A 15116-nucleotide genomic window follows, 5' to 3' on the forward strand; every position below is an offset into this window, starting at 1 on the left:
ACTAATCTCTTAAAATAGTTCTACTGTAACAACAATAATGGTTCTTCACATTTATAATGAAACCTTCTTCAAAAAGGAGCCTGTAATCACTTAACTATGGGTGAGATCCTGCAGCCCTTACTCAAATACGGATGCCCCACTGAAATTATTCATTTGAGTAAAGACTGTAGGCATCACTTCATTCTCTTTGAAATGCAGCCACCTCTCTGGTGAAACCCGGCTACTGTCTGGCAATGCACAGGAACACTACACAACAAGGTAGGTCACCAGTGGAAGAGAATATCATATGCAGTTGAAACAAAACTGGGAATGTAGGTGGAAAGAAAGTAATTTCATAAACTAGAATTTGTCAGGACACCTGGGTTTACAAGAGAGAGCATCACAGGATCTTTAATTACCACAATTGAGTACCTCCAGTTACCTTTCTCATGTAAGAGATGGTGCCCCTAAAGCAGAGTGTCCTCCAGCATGAGGCTAGTACATTTGCTCAGTACTGACCCAGAGCGATACTTTGTACACATCTGTATTGGAAGTTGCCCAAGGTAATAAAAGTCCCTCTCAGCCCATTATATAAAATTGTTCGTAAAACAACTGATACAAACTGGATCATTTATCCTAGAAAAGCAGTACTGGGGGGTCTGCAAGGCTCCTGGTAAAGTCATAGGTTGGCATGACAATGAGCCGAGAGAGTCTAGAAATAGAAAAAATGTTTATAATTGAAATCACCGAAGGATTTTGATCGGTTCATTGTAATGGCATGAGGCTGCCACCCCATTTTGTACACAGTTTTTCTGGCTGTCGCTGAACGGAGCAGAAGAACACGTGAAATGGAAGAAGCGAACTTCTCCATCATGGCTGCAATTCCTGGGATCCACCATGACACAAAGAGTGGAAGGACAGACAAATTGCTTAGGATGAGTATAAAAGGATTGCACAGAATGTAGGGACAAAATCAGAAAGGCTAAGGCACAAAATGAGTTACACCTAGTGAAGGACATAGAAAGCAATAAAAGGCTCTATAAATACAACAGGAGCAAGAGAAGGACAAAGAAAAGCATAGGTCCACTGCTTAGCAGGGAAGAAGATCTAATAATGGATGATACCTATAAGGCAGAGGTGTTTAATGCCTATTTTGCTTCAGTATTCACTAAATATGTTAATTGTGACCAGATGCTAACACAATTATTATTAACAACAAGAGGGAAGACCCAAAAGCCAGAATAGGGAGAGAGCAGGGTAAAGACTACTTAGATAAGTTAGATGCATTCAAGTCAGCAAGGGCCTAAAAATTCACCTTAGGATGCTTAAGGAACTAGATGAAGCAATCTCTGAACCACTCTCTCAGAAAACTCATAGAGGATGGATGAGGTCCCAGTGGACTGGAGAAGGGCAAATATCTTTTAATGATGGAACAAAGACAACTTGGGGAATTATAGACATGTAAACTGTTCATTTTTGTTTCACAGCAATAGTTCTGGGAACGTATCCAACTGAGTAAGCAGGAACCGCTGTCCTTAGGTAACTTCCTGGGTAGCCATCACATACCTTTTGCTGACAACTCTGATGGGTTTTGACTCTGATGAAACTCTGAAAGGGAAATTACATTTAAACAACAGTGTAAGAATGTAGAGTGTATTTCAATGCAAGTGAGTTTCTGTTCTGTACGGAGGCAGCAAGTGACAGAATGATGCAATTGCATTCTGTGTTAATGAAGTAATCACCAAGGAGAGCATGGCTACCAGCCATCAGTATATGAAGTTCAGTTTGGGGAATACTGTGAAGGGAGTTCAGTTTCTCGGACCTCCCTCTGCCTGGTTCTACTGATGACTAGTCTGCACTTTACACGATGAGCCGGCCACGTGGTCAGAGAAACACAGAACAACTAGCACTGGGACAAAGAGTCAATTCAGGAGTGTTTGTGGGGAGAGGGACTCCCTCACAAACACTCATGTTCCAACACAGATTAGGTGAAACAACTAAAGAGTCCATGTGAAGGACAATTCTGCTCTCGTTCAGGGATGGGCTAGGTGACTCAGGAAAGCCTTTAAAACCTAGGGATCTAAAACAGACACTAATGGCAGCCCGAGGGAATTTGTTTGTTTGGGATAACTACCACTTGGGACCTCTCCCCAACCATCCCTATCTTTTCACTAGATTCAGTTATTGACAGAATGCTGACTGGGTTAAACGTTGCATAGACAACCAGAAATGTTTGCATAAATATTGCCACTCCTTTTGCCAAGCATCTGTGACTAACTTAGGGGGATAAAGTACCCTTTCCCCACCCCTCAATAATTATTATTTTATTACTGAGTTATGGTAGGATCTAGATTCCCAATCGGGGCCCATTGTACTAGGTCCTGTGTGCACACATAACATGATTGTCCCTGCCTGACAGAGCTCACAGTCTAAACCAAGTAACTTCCCCCTGCATTGCGCTCTGGAGGCTTCTAAACTCTCCCCCTGGGGGACTATCCACGGGAGTGAATTCCAAAGGCCTCTAGGGAGAGCCCCACGGCCAGCCCTGGAGTGTTCCATCCCAGGGACCCCCTGCAGAACCAGCCCAGCTGAGCTCCACTGGCACCGTGGGGTGCAGGGAAGTGGAACAGGAATGACTAACAGGGTTGAGTTTAGCTCCATCACTGAGCACATGGATTTTAATGCTGCTCTACTAAAAACTGGCTCCCCACGGACACTGGCTATTACACTCTTGTGGGACACTGCAAAGCGGCCTGGAGCCTTTGGAACTGCAGCTCTCAACGTTTGCTGGCTCCTTGGCTGTTTGTACTGCACTGAATTTGTTTCTTGAATTAAAAGATAGCCTTGGAGATAATAAAGATCCTGCCTGGAACCCCAGGAATGTCTCATGCTGTCAACCAGCTGTTTGGGGATAACATACTCTGCTGTGATCAGTTACCAGTTACAGAGCCTCAATTCTCTGTCCCAGCTCTGGCACAGGTTAGAGCAGCCTAGGGGCTGGTCTTACTTGCACTAGTTGCTAATGGTCACCAAGGAATGATCCTCCAGCTGGGGATGCATTCCAGCTACTCCTCCTCCCCACCTCTCCCTGTCCATGGAACTCCCTCCCTCTGCACCGCTCTGTTGGCTCTACACCCACTGGGGACTCCCCCACACTGGGGATTTCCTCAGAGGGAGAGTTACAGGCTGTCTCTGCTCCCCTTGAGACAGCTGAGTGGTGAAAAGGGAGTGGAGCAGGTGAGAGAATCTGACCCACTCTGGGCATCTCTGCTCTGAGTCCCCCGGGCTTCCTGCTCGGATTCAGAATTTGTCATTCCTGCCATCAGCCTGTTTCTCCTTCTGCTCCTGCTGCTGCTGCCCTGGGGGAGATTCTCGGGGCAGACTATCAGGTTTTACAGTAACTTTATGTCTCTTACCTTTCTCTCTTTCTTCTCTGAGTTTTGCAGCAGACTCTCGGAGGTCGATCTGAGTGAAAACATCTATGGTTACATCTACCACAGCATCTCCACTATAGAATTCCATCAGGAGGTTCTTCGTATCTATCCTGTCGGCATTCTCCAGCCGACCTCGGGGGATGTTACCTTTCCCCTTAAAGTCAGAGTGTGATAGTTTGTCTTTAAATCTTTTCAAGTCTTCCTGAGAAAGGTTGTCGAGGGCTCGTAAGAGCAGGTCACTGATTCTGCTGCTTTGGTTTCCCATCACTGGGCATCAAGAGATAAGCTAAAATGCAGTGTAAAGTCTTGGTGTTAATCATTAATTGGATCATTAATAACAACAATTATTCCCATGTACAGGAAAGAAGTAAGCTAATGGTGGGAGAAGGTCGCTGGGGCTCATAACTCCTCAGTGTTTCTCTCTCACAAATGATTCTTTGTGCCTTTTTCCACATCTGTAAAATGGAGATAATCCTACTGATCTAACTCACAGGGTGAGGTGCATCTTAGCTAATGTTTGTAAAGCCAAGTGAGGTTTTAGGAAGATGCGAGCTATACTAATAGTATTTATCAGCCAACTGGATTTGAAAATAGAGGTGGGACACCCTAATTTAATTAAAATTTCAAAAATATAAACTCAGAAAATACAGTCCTGGAATATCAAGCCCTGCATCCTGAGATCCAGCATCAGCGTGTGAGACCCTCATGGGTATTCTGGATATCAGAGCAAGGTTAGGTGGAGCAGTGGTAATTTCTGACATACGGTGTGTCCAGTGGTGAGCTGGAGCTGGTTCACATGAACCGGTTGTTAAAATTTAGAAGCTGGTTTAGAACCGGTTGTTAAAGCGGTGGGCAAACTCTGGGCTGCAGGCCACATCCGGCCCGCGGGACCAACCTGTCTTGCCCGCCTGAGTTCCTAGCTGGGGAGGCTCCCCAGGACCCTCCCTCACCTTCCTCCCTCTCACAGAGCTTGGCGCCGGTGCTCTGGACCACTCCTGGGCAGCTCTGCCGTTTTGAGCGGCATGGTAAGGGGGTGGGGCTGCGAGCTCCAGCACGCTGCGTGGCATCCATACACACTGCCCTGAGCAGCATGGTAAAGGGGGCTGGGCTGGGGCTGGGAGGATAAGGGGCAGGGAGCAGTTGGAGGGGGCAGAAGTTTTGGGGGGCAGTCAGGGGATGGGGAACGGGGGGGTTGGGTAGGCGTGGGAGTTCTGGGGATCTGTCGGGGTGGTGGTGGATGGGGTCGGGCAGTGAAAATAAGTGAAAGTAAGCTGGTACACCCCGGTACGGCGTACTGGCAAGAGCCAGTGCACCATACCGGGGTGGCCTGGCTTCCCCAGGTGGCAATTTAAAGGGCCTGGGGCTCCCAGCAGTGGCTATTTAAAGGGCCGGGGGCCATAGAGGCAGTGGGAGCCCCAGGCCCTTTAAATAGCCGCCAGAGCCCCACTGCCGCTACCCCAGGGCTCCGGGAGCTATTTAAAGGGCCAGGCTGTAGAAGCAGGGGAGTCCTGGGCCCTTTAAATAGCCCCCTGAGCCCTGGAGTAGCGGCGGGGCTCTGAGGGCTATTTAAAGGGCCTGGGGCTCCCACTGCCTCTATGGCCCCGGCCCTTTAAATAGCCACTGGAGCCCTGCTGCTGGAGACCTGGAGTAGCAGCGGCAGCTGGGGGCTCTGGCAGCAGTTTAAAGGGTCCAGGGCGGTAGCGGCGCCCGAGCCCTGGGTCCTTTAAACTGCTCCTGGAACCCCCAGCTGCCGCTGCTACCCCGGCGAGGGAGGGGGAGGGCACTTACCGGTACAAGGAGGGCCGGGGCTGGCTCTGACCCCCCATCCCTGCCCCTTCCGAGGGCCAGAGCTGGCCCCAACCCAGCCCCGTACCAGTAAGTCCCTATTTCTACTTTCACCCCTGGGGTCAGGGCAGTCAGGAGACAGGGAGCGGGGCAAGTTGGATAGGGGGTGGGACCCTATGGGAGAGTTAGGGTGGACGGTCTTGGGCTTGTACTCACCGGGAGGTGCTTAATAACCAGTTCCCTACCGGGTCAGTGGCAGCACTTCGGCAGCGTGTTGTTCACTCTCTCCAGGTCTTTGGCGGCACTGAAGGACCCGCCGCTGAAGTTCTGCCAAAAACCCGGAGCGAGTTAGGACCCGCCGCCGAAGTACCGCCGAAGACCCAGTAGGGAACCAGTTGTTAACATTCTGGCAGCTCATCACTGGGTGCGTCTACATAGCAACTGCGAGGTGTCAGTCTCAGCTTGGACAGACAGACAGATGTGAGCTTCAGCTCTGCTTGAACTAGGGCTAAAAATACCAGTGTATTTTGGTGGTGGAAACACAGGCTAGATGCCCCAAGTAAAATCCTGCCCGACCCCCTGGATACATACCCGGGTGGCTAGCTCAAGCCACCGCCCATGCTGCTACTTTGAGGCGAGAGCACAAACACAGCTCATGCACATGTCTACCTGCACTGGGAATGACACCTCTCACTTGCTGTGTAAACATACCCATGGGCCCCATTCTGACATGTCTCACCACCCACATGTACAAACTACAACTAGCTCAGATTAAAGTTAGCCCATCCCAAGAGAAAATGCAGAAAGTGATGGACTTACTGTTAGTCAGAACGCTCTCACAAGCATCATCTGAAGGCCCTGGTTTGATCTGTTTCTCTCAGTCTTCTTTGTGTTCAAACACAGATAGATAGATATAAAAACCTAGGAAGAGGAACAGGAAACTGTTTGCTCAAAGCTTATTGTGAAATACAAAGAAACTAAAACATCTTCCGCTAAAAGTAATTTTCAGCACTTTCTGAATTTCTCTAACAACCCTCATACCACAGCAAGTGTGATTTAAAGCCTTCTTAGTCCATGTATGTATATTGTGTTGGTTTTTATTCCTTTTATTGACTTTTGGATTCACCCCTTTGGCTTCAGCAACTGGTTTCTCTGAATAGTGGGCTCATGAACTCCATAGACATGTTCACCACTTCTCCCTTCCCACACGCTCCATGTTGGGAGAAAATATCGTAGCAGCTTTAACCAAGACAAGCCACGTATCATAGCGAGCAGCAGACAGAATGGGGACTGGACTTTCAATCTTGATAAATAAATAGCAGTGATATCAGCAGGAGTTGAGGCTTACATCCTATTTGGGGGTGGGGGGAAGAATCACTATCTTTAATATTAAAAAAAAATCATGAAAACAGAACTTTTGACAAAAATGTAGTCAGCAGAATTGGATCTTCGTGGACCACAAATATCATAAGCTTCAAAAGTGAGCTTGGAAAGTTTTACAAGTCACCCAGACAGTTACTCAGAAGGAAATTGCTGCTTGTTAAACGGAAGAAGGGAGGACATGTTTCTGATACATCCATGTGAAATTCTTAATCTCTGTCATCTTTCTGGGGCAATTTTCTTTGAGATCAAATAAGCAGCAACTCTGAGCTCCCATGCTGGCTCACACCCCACCACCTTCCACCATTTGGGGCTTTGTTGCCTCATTTTAAGAATTTCTCAGGTTTTTGTTTACAGCTGCCAGAAGCCCTTGTCCCACCTGAGAAGTGGAAACGAGAGGTTTGCTGTTCATTTCAGCAGAGAAATAAGAAAAATGGGAACCAGAATCCATTGGTCCCACTCCTCTTAGGATGGAAGCAGAGAGATGGGTTTCTGCCTGGGGGCAGATCTCAGCTGGTGTAAGTCAGCTTTAGTACTACTGCCAAGGGATGGCCCATATACGGGTCCCTAAATACACAGCTTTACAGGGAGCTGGATTTGCTTGTATCAGCCCTGCACATAGAGTGAACGTGATAACCGTTGCCCTAGAGACACTCACATGTTGAGGCTAGCGATGTAGGTGTTATGGCCGCTCTCTCGGGTGGTTGGTCCCCTACTGCATCCATTAGTCTCTGCTCACAACTCCATATATCAAATTAAATTAAAACAAAAATTAAATCCCTGTGTTACAAGAACATAAGGTTACTGATTCAAGCACTTAAAAGATAGGAAATGCCAGAATTAAGGATGCCCATGGGACAGGAGTTCAGCCCCCTCGTGCATGTGCACCATGATACAGTCTTTGACGTCACTTGATCACATCCCATTTTTTCCCCATTCGCTGTCTGGACAGCTAGTCAGGATCCTTTTTCTCCTGCTGACTCAATGTATGGCCCCAGGCCTCATTCAGCACAAACCACTGAATACAAAATTATCTATTTTTCTCCAGGGTGTTCTGATGGGGGGTTGCAACCTAAGTTCCCTCTAAGCTGCATGGCCATGCAGCTGCCTATTAAGCCCCAGGCAGAGGCTCAGGGCTGTGGCAGGGAGAAATGCCTCTCCCCCAGCACGGACCAGCCCCGGACTTGCTGTGGCCGGGAAAGAGGAGCCCCTCCCTTGGCCCAGCTGAGGCCCACCGGAGCTGCCGGGGAGAGGAGCCCCTCCCTTGGCCCGGCACTGCTGGAGTTACCATGGTGGGGAAGAAGCACTTCTCCCCTGGCCCCGAGCTGATGCGATGAGAGAGGGCTGGGGGAAGTCCTCTCTCCCCACCACAGCCCCAAGGCAGCCTGCACCCCAAACCACTCATCCCTGGCCCCACCCCAGAGCCCACACCCCAACCCTCTGCCCCAGCCCTGAGCCCCCTCCCGCAACCCGAGCCCCTCATCCCAAGCGCACCCCAGAGCCTTCACCCCTAGCCAGACCCCTTACCCCCCACACCCCAACACCCTGCCCCAGCCCTGAGCCTTCTCCCGCACTCCAAACTCCTCATCCCCAGCCCCACCACATGCATTTTATTATGTGCACCAATATGAAGGTGATGCTCCTCCTGCAAACCCAGAATTGCTCCCTGACCTCTCCCTGGGGCAGTGCTGCTCCACACCTCCCCCAGCAAGGGGCTGAAAAGATACCTGGCTGAAGGACAGAAGGGGAGGGGGCAGTAGAAGCACATGAGCTGTCACAGGTAAATGGAGGGGGCCGGGCAGAGGTACCCCTGGGGCAGCAGAGACACATGGGAGGACTGAGGGGTCAGAGGCACATGGCGGGAGCTGCAGGTCGTGAGGCCCCTGTCAGTTACCTTGGCGGGGGATTGAGGACTCCAGGGGCTTCTTTGGCAAAGTTCAGCATCCTCCAGAGGGTGGAGACGGGAGCTGCTGCCTGAGAGAAGGAGCTGTTCAGGTAGAGGGGGGATGTGGGTGCTGGGGACCTGGGGGTATCCAGGCAGAGCCAACCCCTCAGCTGGGGGATATAATAGGGAGATGGGGGGTTTCTGGAAAGGGGATCCAGGCATTAAAATTGGAAGGCCAGATACTGAGGGAGCTGGCAGTGTAGGGACTACTTTCTTGCCACATAAAGGGGAGACTATGGGTCTGGTGTGCTCACTGGGCAGGTGGAGACTTCCCCATAACATATAGGAACCCCATCTTTGCCTTGGGCTCTGCCTGTAAAGGCAGGGCCTGTGGCTGTGCTTTCCCTCCCTTGTGCAGCTTGGGGGTTGGTGTGGAAGCACCTGCTGAGCTGCCCCGGAGGGTGATGGGACCTACGTCTAGAAAGGGTGTGTGCAGAGGGCCTGGGTGCCTGTAGAACCGGTGGGGCTGGGGTTGCAGAGTGAGGGGCTCTGTCTGTATCCAGGGGTCAGCGGTGCAGAAAGCTGTGTCTGAGGACAGCGTTTGTGTGGAATGAGCGTGTGGGCAGAATAACAGGATGGCATGAAAGTGGAAGTGCAATGAATGCTGGGTGAGACAGATGGAATGGATGCACCAGCTGGCTGTGAGTCGGACAGAGACAATTGATACATATTTAAGCACATATCTATAAATAGAACCTATTGGTTCTCTGCTTGCAAATGTCGGCAGGTCCACCTAGTATCTGAGCAACTCACAATATTTTTTATTGGTTTCTCATCCAACACCGCTGGGAGGTAGGGCAGTAGGAGCCTCCTTTTAGAAATGGGGAACTGAAGCACAAATGGACTAATGCCCAGATCCATTGATTACCATGGAAATTTGGATCCTAAATATCTTCATGGACCTCAGCCTAAGTGACTTGACCAACGTCGCACTGGTAGAGGAGGGAACTGAACCCAATAGTCTCAAGTCCCAGTCCAGCCTTTCATCATCAGACTTACCCATCATCCTGCATTCCAGCCTCTCTGAAATCTAGTTTAAATTAACTTCATAGCACTCTCTCATAGAGATAACCCCCTAAATTGTAAAAAGAAGAACAGGAGTACTTGTGGCACCTTAGAGACGAACAAATTTATTAGAGCATAAGCTTTCATGGACTACAGCCCACTTCTTCGGATGCATATAGAATGGAACATATATTGAGGAGATATATATACACACACATACAGAGAGCATAAACAGGTGGGAATTGTCTTACCAACTCTGAGAGGCCAATTAATTAAGAGAAAAAAAACTTTTGAAGTGATAATCAAGATAGCCCAGTACAGACAGCATACTTACAAGGGGAGATAGAATCAATGTTTGTAATGGCTCAGCCATTCCCAGTCCTTATTCAAACCGGAGTTGATTGTGTCTAGTTTGCATATCAATTCTAGCTCAGCAGTCTCTTGTTGGAGTCTGTTTTTGAAGTTTTTCTGTTGTAATATAGCCACCCGCAGGTCTGTCACTGAATGACCAGACAGGTTAAAGTGTTCTCCCACTGGTTTTTGAGTATTATGATTCCTGATGTCAGATTTGTGTCCATTAATTCTTTTGCGTAGAGATTGTCCTGTTTGGCCAATGTACATGGCAGAGGGGCATTGCTGGCACATGATGGCATATATCACATTGGTAGATGTGCAGGTGAACGAGCCCCTGATGGTATGGTTGATGTGATTAGGTCCTGTGATGATGTCACTTGAATAGATATGTGGACAGAGTTGGCATCAGGGTTTGTTACAAGGATAGGTTCCTGGGTTAGTGGTTTTGTTCAGTGATGTGTGGTTGCTGGTGAGTATTTGCTTTAGGTTGGGGGGTTGTCTGTAAGCGAGGACAGGTCTGTCTCCCAAGATCTGTGAGAGTAAAGGATCATCTTTCAGGATAGGTTGTAGATCTCTGATGATGCGCTGGAGAGGTTTTAGTTGGGGGCTGAAGGTGACAGCTAGTGGTGTTCTGTTATTTTCTTTGTTGGGCCTGTCTTGTAGGAGGTGACTTCTGGGTACTCGTCTGGCTCTGTCAATCTGTTTTTTCACTTCAGCAGGTGGGTATTGTAGTTTTAAGAATGCTTGATAGAGATCTTGTAGGTTCTTGTCTCTATCCGAGGGATTGGAGCAAATGCAGTTATATCTTAGAGCTTGGCTGTAGACAATGGATTGTGTGGTGTGTCCTGGATGGAAGCTGGAGGCATTAGGTAAGTGTAGCGGTCAGTAGGTTTCCGGTATAGGGTGGTATTTATGTGACCATCGCTTATTAGCACAGTAGTGTCCAGGAAATGGACCGCTTGTGTGGATTGATCTAGGCTGAGGTTGATGGTGGGATGGAAATTATTGAAATCATGGTGAAATTCCTCAAGGGCTTCTTTTCCATGGGTCCAGATGATGAAGATGTCATCAATGTAGCGCAAGTAGAGTAGGGGCGTTAGGGGACGAGAGCTAAGGAAGCGTTGTTCTAAGTCAGCCATAAAAATGTTGGCATATTGTGGGGCCATGCGGGTACCCATAGCAGTGCTGCTGACTTGAAGGTATATATTGTCCCCAAATGTGAAATAGTTGTGGGTGAGGACAAAATCACAAAGTTCAGCCACCAGGTTAGCTGTGACATTATTAGGGATACTGTTCCTGATAGCTTGTAGTCCATCTTTGTGTGGAATATTGGTGTAGAGGGCTTCTACGTCCATAGTGGCCAAGATGGTGTTTTCTGGAAGATCACCGATGGATTGTAGTTTCCTCAGGAAGTCAGTGGTGTCTCGAAGACAGCTGGGAGTGCTGGTAGCATAGGGTCTGAGGAGAGAGTCTACATAACCAGACAAGCCTGATGTTAGGGTGCCAATGCCTGAGATGATGGGGCGTCCAGGATATCCAGGTTTATGGATCTTGGGTAGCAAATAGAATACCCCTGGTCGGGGTTCTAGGCATGTGTCTGTACAGATTTGTTCCTGTGCTTTGTCAGGGAGTTTTTTTAGCAGATGGTGTAGTTTCTTTAGGTAATCCTCAGTGGGATCAGAGGATAATGGCCTGTAGAATGTGGTGTTAGAGAGCTGTATGTGTGTATATATATCTCCTCAATATATGTTCCATTCTATATGCATCCGAAGAAGTGGGCTGTAGTCCACGAAAGCTTATGCTCTAATAAATTTGTTAGTCTCTAAGGTGCCACAAGTACTCCTGTTCTTCTTTTTGCGGATACAGACTAACACGGCTGCTACTCTGAAACCCCTAAATTGTGCCATCCTGATTCTCCAGCGGGTTTCACATCAGAAATGCCCAAGCGCAGACAGAAGCCCCTTTGGGGAACAGAAAGAGCCAAAGATGTGGGCCCTGCAAACACCCTGCACTCCCCTCTGTTCATTCCCTGCCTTGGTTGCAGCGGGAAGAGATGTTATAATCCCTGAACTGAGGGCCCTATTACTGCTACATGGGGAACATGAGAGTAGACCAAGGCTGAGAGGGACCTCGTGGCTTCAAGCAAGAACCAGCCAAAGCAGCTCCTAAGGCAAATGCTGAAGAAGTAGGCAGGGGAAATGTCTCTCTCTGCAAAAGCTTTGACTACCATGGCACATGCAGTAGAAAACCCCTAGATCTGCACCAGTGCAGTATTCATATTGTGTCCTGTGAAAATGTCACTCCCCTCCTGACGAGAACTGGCTGGGATTTGAGGGGCCCCACTTCACCCGTTAATCCATTCAGCTGCTTTGGCCACTCTTTGCTCTCTCCACACCTCCTGTCTGCACCACTCAGTGATTGTAACATGCTGCCTGCAATGAAGTAGGATCCCGGGTTGACCTGCCATATCACACAAAGGCAAAGATGTTCCTAGTGTCACGACCACATGCCAGGCAACAATCATTTACAAAAAAAGGCCATGGGGGGGGGTGCACAAAAAGGGACACATCACAGCAGGGTGCGCGGGGAGAGGAGCAGCCATGGAGCAGGGCGCACTCTGTAATAGAGTGACCAGATGTCCCGATTTTATAAGGACAGTCCCAATTTTTGGGTCTTTTTCTTATATAGGTTCCTATTTACCCCCCCCGCCCGTCCTGATTTTTCACATTTGGTGTCTGGTCACCCTACTCTGTAACCATTACAAAATGCAGCTAGGGTCTCCCATCTTCTGGTGTTGCCAGATGCTCTGTGGCTACAGTTTGGAAGAGGAACCTGACTGCATAGAACATGGGACACTCTGAGGATGGGAATGTTCTAACACAGACCGAGAACGAGACCATCACACCCAACTCACCCTGGCTTCTGCTTTAGAGTCTGAGGAAAACACCATCTTCAAAGTAAGCGCTGAACCAGCCCAGTCACATCCTAAGAAGAGACTGATGCAGGTGTGATGTGAAGGTTACTCCTGAGGTACCTTTGTCACATATGAGTGAATCCAACTTCCATTAACATCAATGGAAAGACTCCCTTTGACTTTGGTGGGCTTTGGATCAGACCCACAAAGCCTGGGTGACCTGGTTGCTCAAGTTGTTGCTACAGAGCACTGTTGGGTCCCTAGTCAGCTCTGTGTTTGGCTGTTACACCCATGGAGAGGGGCACCTGCAGCCTGCTCAGCACCCACAGGAAAGTCACTGGTAATGAACAAACACTAGCCCCTCAAGGAGGCTCTAGCAGGCAGCTGTCTCGAGTCAGGTCCTGGTCCCCAGGCAGGCTTCTCTCACTCTGATAGCAAGAGGTCTAGGCTCCCTCCCAGCCAGTTCTTACCTCAGCTGGGCAATCCCTTTTTAACCCTTCCCTCCAAGCCTCACCCCTTCTGCAGGTGTAGCAAGGCAAGGCTAAATAAGCCCATAACAGTTTGTTAAGCCAGTTTGAGGTTTGCACCCCCCTGTTACAGCCCATTCCTGCCCCTCTGCAGTCAATGGGTTGTGCAGTTGACTCCAATGGCAGAAGTATTAGGCCTACAGAGTGAGTGAAATTCCCTATTAAGGTTTAATATCCTCTTAATACCAGCTTTGCTCAGACACAGCTGTGTGGACATTGGGCTGTGCAGGGGAGAATCACCCAGAGTGTGTTAGGGTCAAATTCCACCTTGAGTTACCCCCTGTGCAGTCCTTTTGGCTTTTGCAGGAACAACCCTGGGCTGGCAGGAAGATCATAGGTCTCGTCCAGGCGTAACTTCTATGAGTCAGAGGCGTTACACAAATGTAACTGAGGGCAGAATTTGTACCGGCTCCATCCTTGTCTTGTAACAGAGGAATTACCTTATAAACCAATCCAGGATTAGCAGGATAAACTACTGCATGGCCTGCTTCAATTGCTATGAATTCATACACTAAAAAATCCAGTATATGGCTCCTCAGAGTGAAGAAACATTTTTTAATCAGAAGACAAACATACTTGGTAACCCCCAGAGAACAAGAAGAGACAAGGAGCATTAGGAAGTAGGTGGGTGATACCTTCTTGACACTCTCATTGCTAGTTACTCCTCAGCTAGGCATTATCAGTCACCAAGCACCACCTGGAGGCAGACATGGCATATCAAATTCGGTCTCTGCATGGATAGAATGCTCAGATTTCATGGCCAATAACTTCTCCAATAGTTCTTGGACTGTCCCTGCAATTTCCTCACTCCCCAGAATTATTTTCAAGACTTCCCAAATTTCCGCTCACATGATCGCATGGTGTGGGAATGCTGTACAAGTGCCCACTGAGCGTGTAATGGCTCTTCACCTATAGTCACCCTTTGTAAAGTAGTTTAGGATTCTCCCAGAGCCCCTTTTCAGTTATGGAGGGAAAAGAGCTGCCCCATAGCTAAGGCTGTGTTGCAGTTTACAGCTGATTTTTCCAAACATTTTAAAATCCATGTGCAGTAGCAGATTGGTCTGAACATTGCTAGGGTGGAGTTGGTGGTTGAAACTTGGACTCATTTAGTCAAGTGGCTCTCGGGCTACAGTCCCCCACTATCCCCAGCCCTCTCCTCTCCAACATGACCTGCTTTTAAAGTGTGTATTTTCTTCTAACTGTTTAGCGCAGAGCTAAGGAAAGCCTAGTCCTGCTCCTGCCCAGGCCAAGCGCACCTCAGCTCTATGTGTTTCACTCAGAACCAAAGTGTGTGTTTGGGGATATTTTAATCAGTGTGTAATAGGGTCCGTGGCTCTTTTGTAGCTGTGAGAGCAAGTGAGTGGCTATGAGGTAAATGTCTTCACTTGTGCCTGCTAAATTAGTCGTGCACTGGGCATAATTAGAACAGTCAGCAGCATCTGTCTGGGCACTTGCAACTGGGTGATTGGCCATTAATCATCTCCCTGTCCTGCTTCTTTATTTTCCACTCCCAAATGAATCTTCATGGCCACCTTCATGGCCACCTTTCTGATAAAGCCATGAGCACCCAGAGAAGGGTAAACAAACCCTCTTTTAGCTGCCCAAACTGTCATTTTGCCTGCACAAGCTTCTTGACCATAATCAATAAGAAACTGGGACCCTGAGAAAGTGGTCTGGGAAGCATCCCTGAGGACTCCCCCAGCCTTGGAGAATGGGAGAATTCTTGTGCACAAGAACAGCACAAACTATGGCAAGAAATACAAATTCTGAAGTGCAGCATCAGTTTTTGATTC

The 15116-nt window shown here is 48.6% G+C and overlaps 1 protein-coding gene across 1 annotated transcript in view; it reads right to left on the reverse strand.

Annotated features, from left to right (window-relative positions):
- LOC117877411 (NACHT, LRR and PYD domains-containing protein 3-like) overlaps positions 1 to 6093 on the reverse strand; it is a 45998-nt gene extending 39905 nt beyond the window's left edge. The window contains exons 1-3 of the mRNA XM_034770525.1: positions 6018 to 6093; positions 3396 to 3699; positions 1546 to 1587 (exon numbers count right to left, since the gene is read on the reverse strand). Of these exons, the coding sequence (XP_034626416.1) occupies positions 1546 to 1587; positions 3396 to 3678 (325 nt within the window). The 5' untranslated portion in view covers positions 3679 to 3699; positions 6018 to 6093. The remainder of the gene's footprint in view (positions 1 to 1545; positions 1588 to 3395; positions 3700 to 6017) is intronic.
- Between the last annotated feature and the right edge of the window lie 9023 nt (positions 6094 to 15116).

This window comes from Trachemys scripta, chromosome 4, assembly GCF_013100865.1.
Source record: "Trachemys scripta elegans isolate TJP31775 chromosome 4, CAS_Tse_1.0, whole genome shotgun sequence".
Classification (NCBI taxonomy): domain Eukaryota; kingdom Metazoa; phylum Chordata; order Testudines; family Emydidae; genus Trachemys; species Trachemys scripta.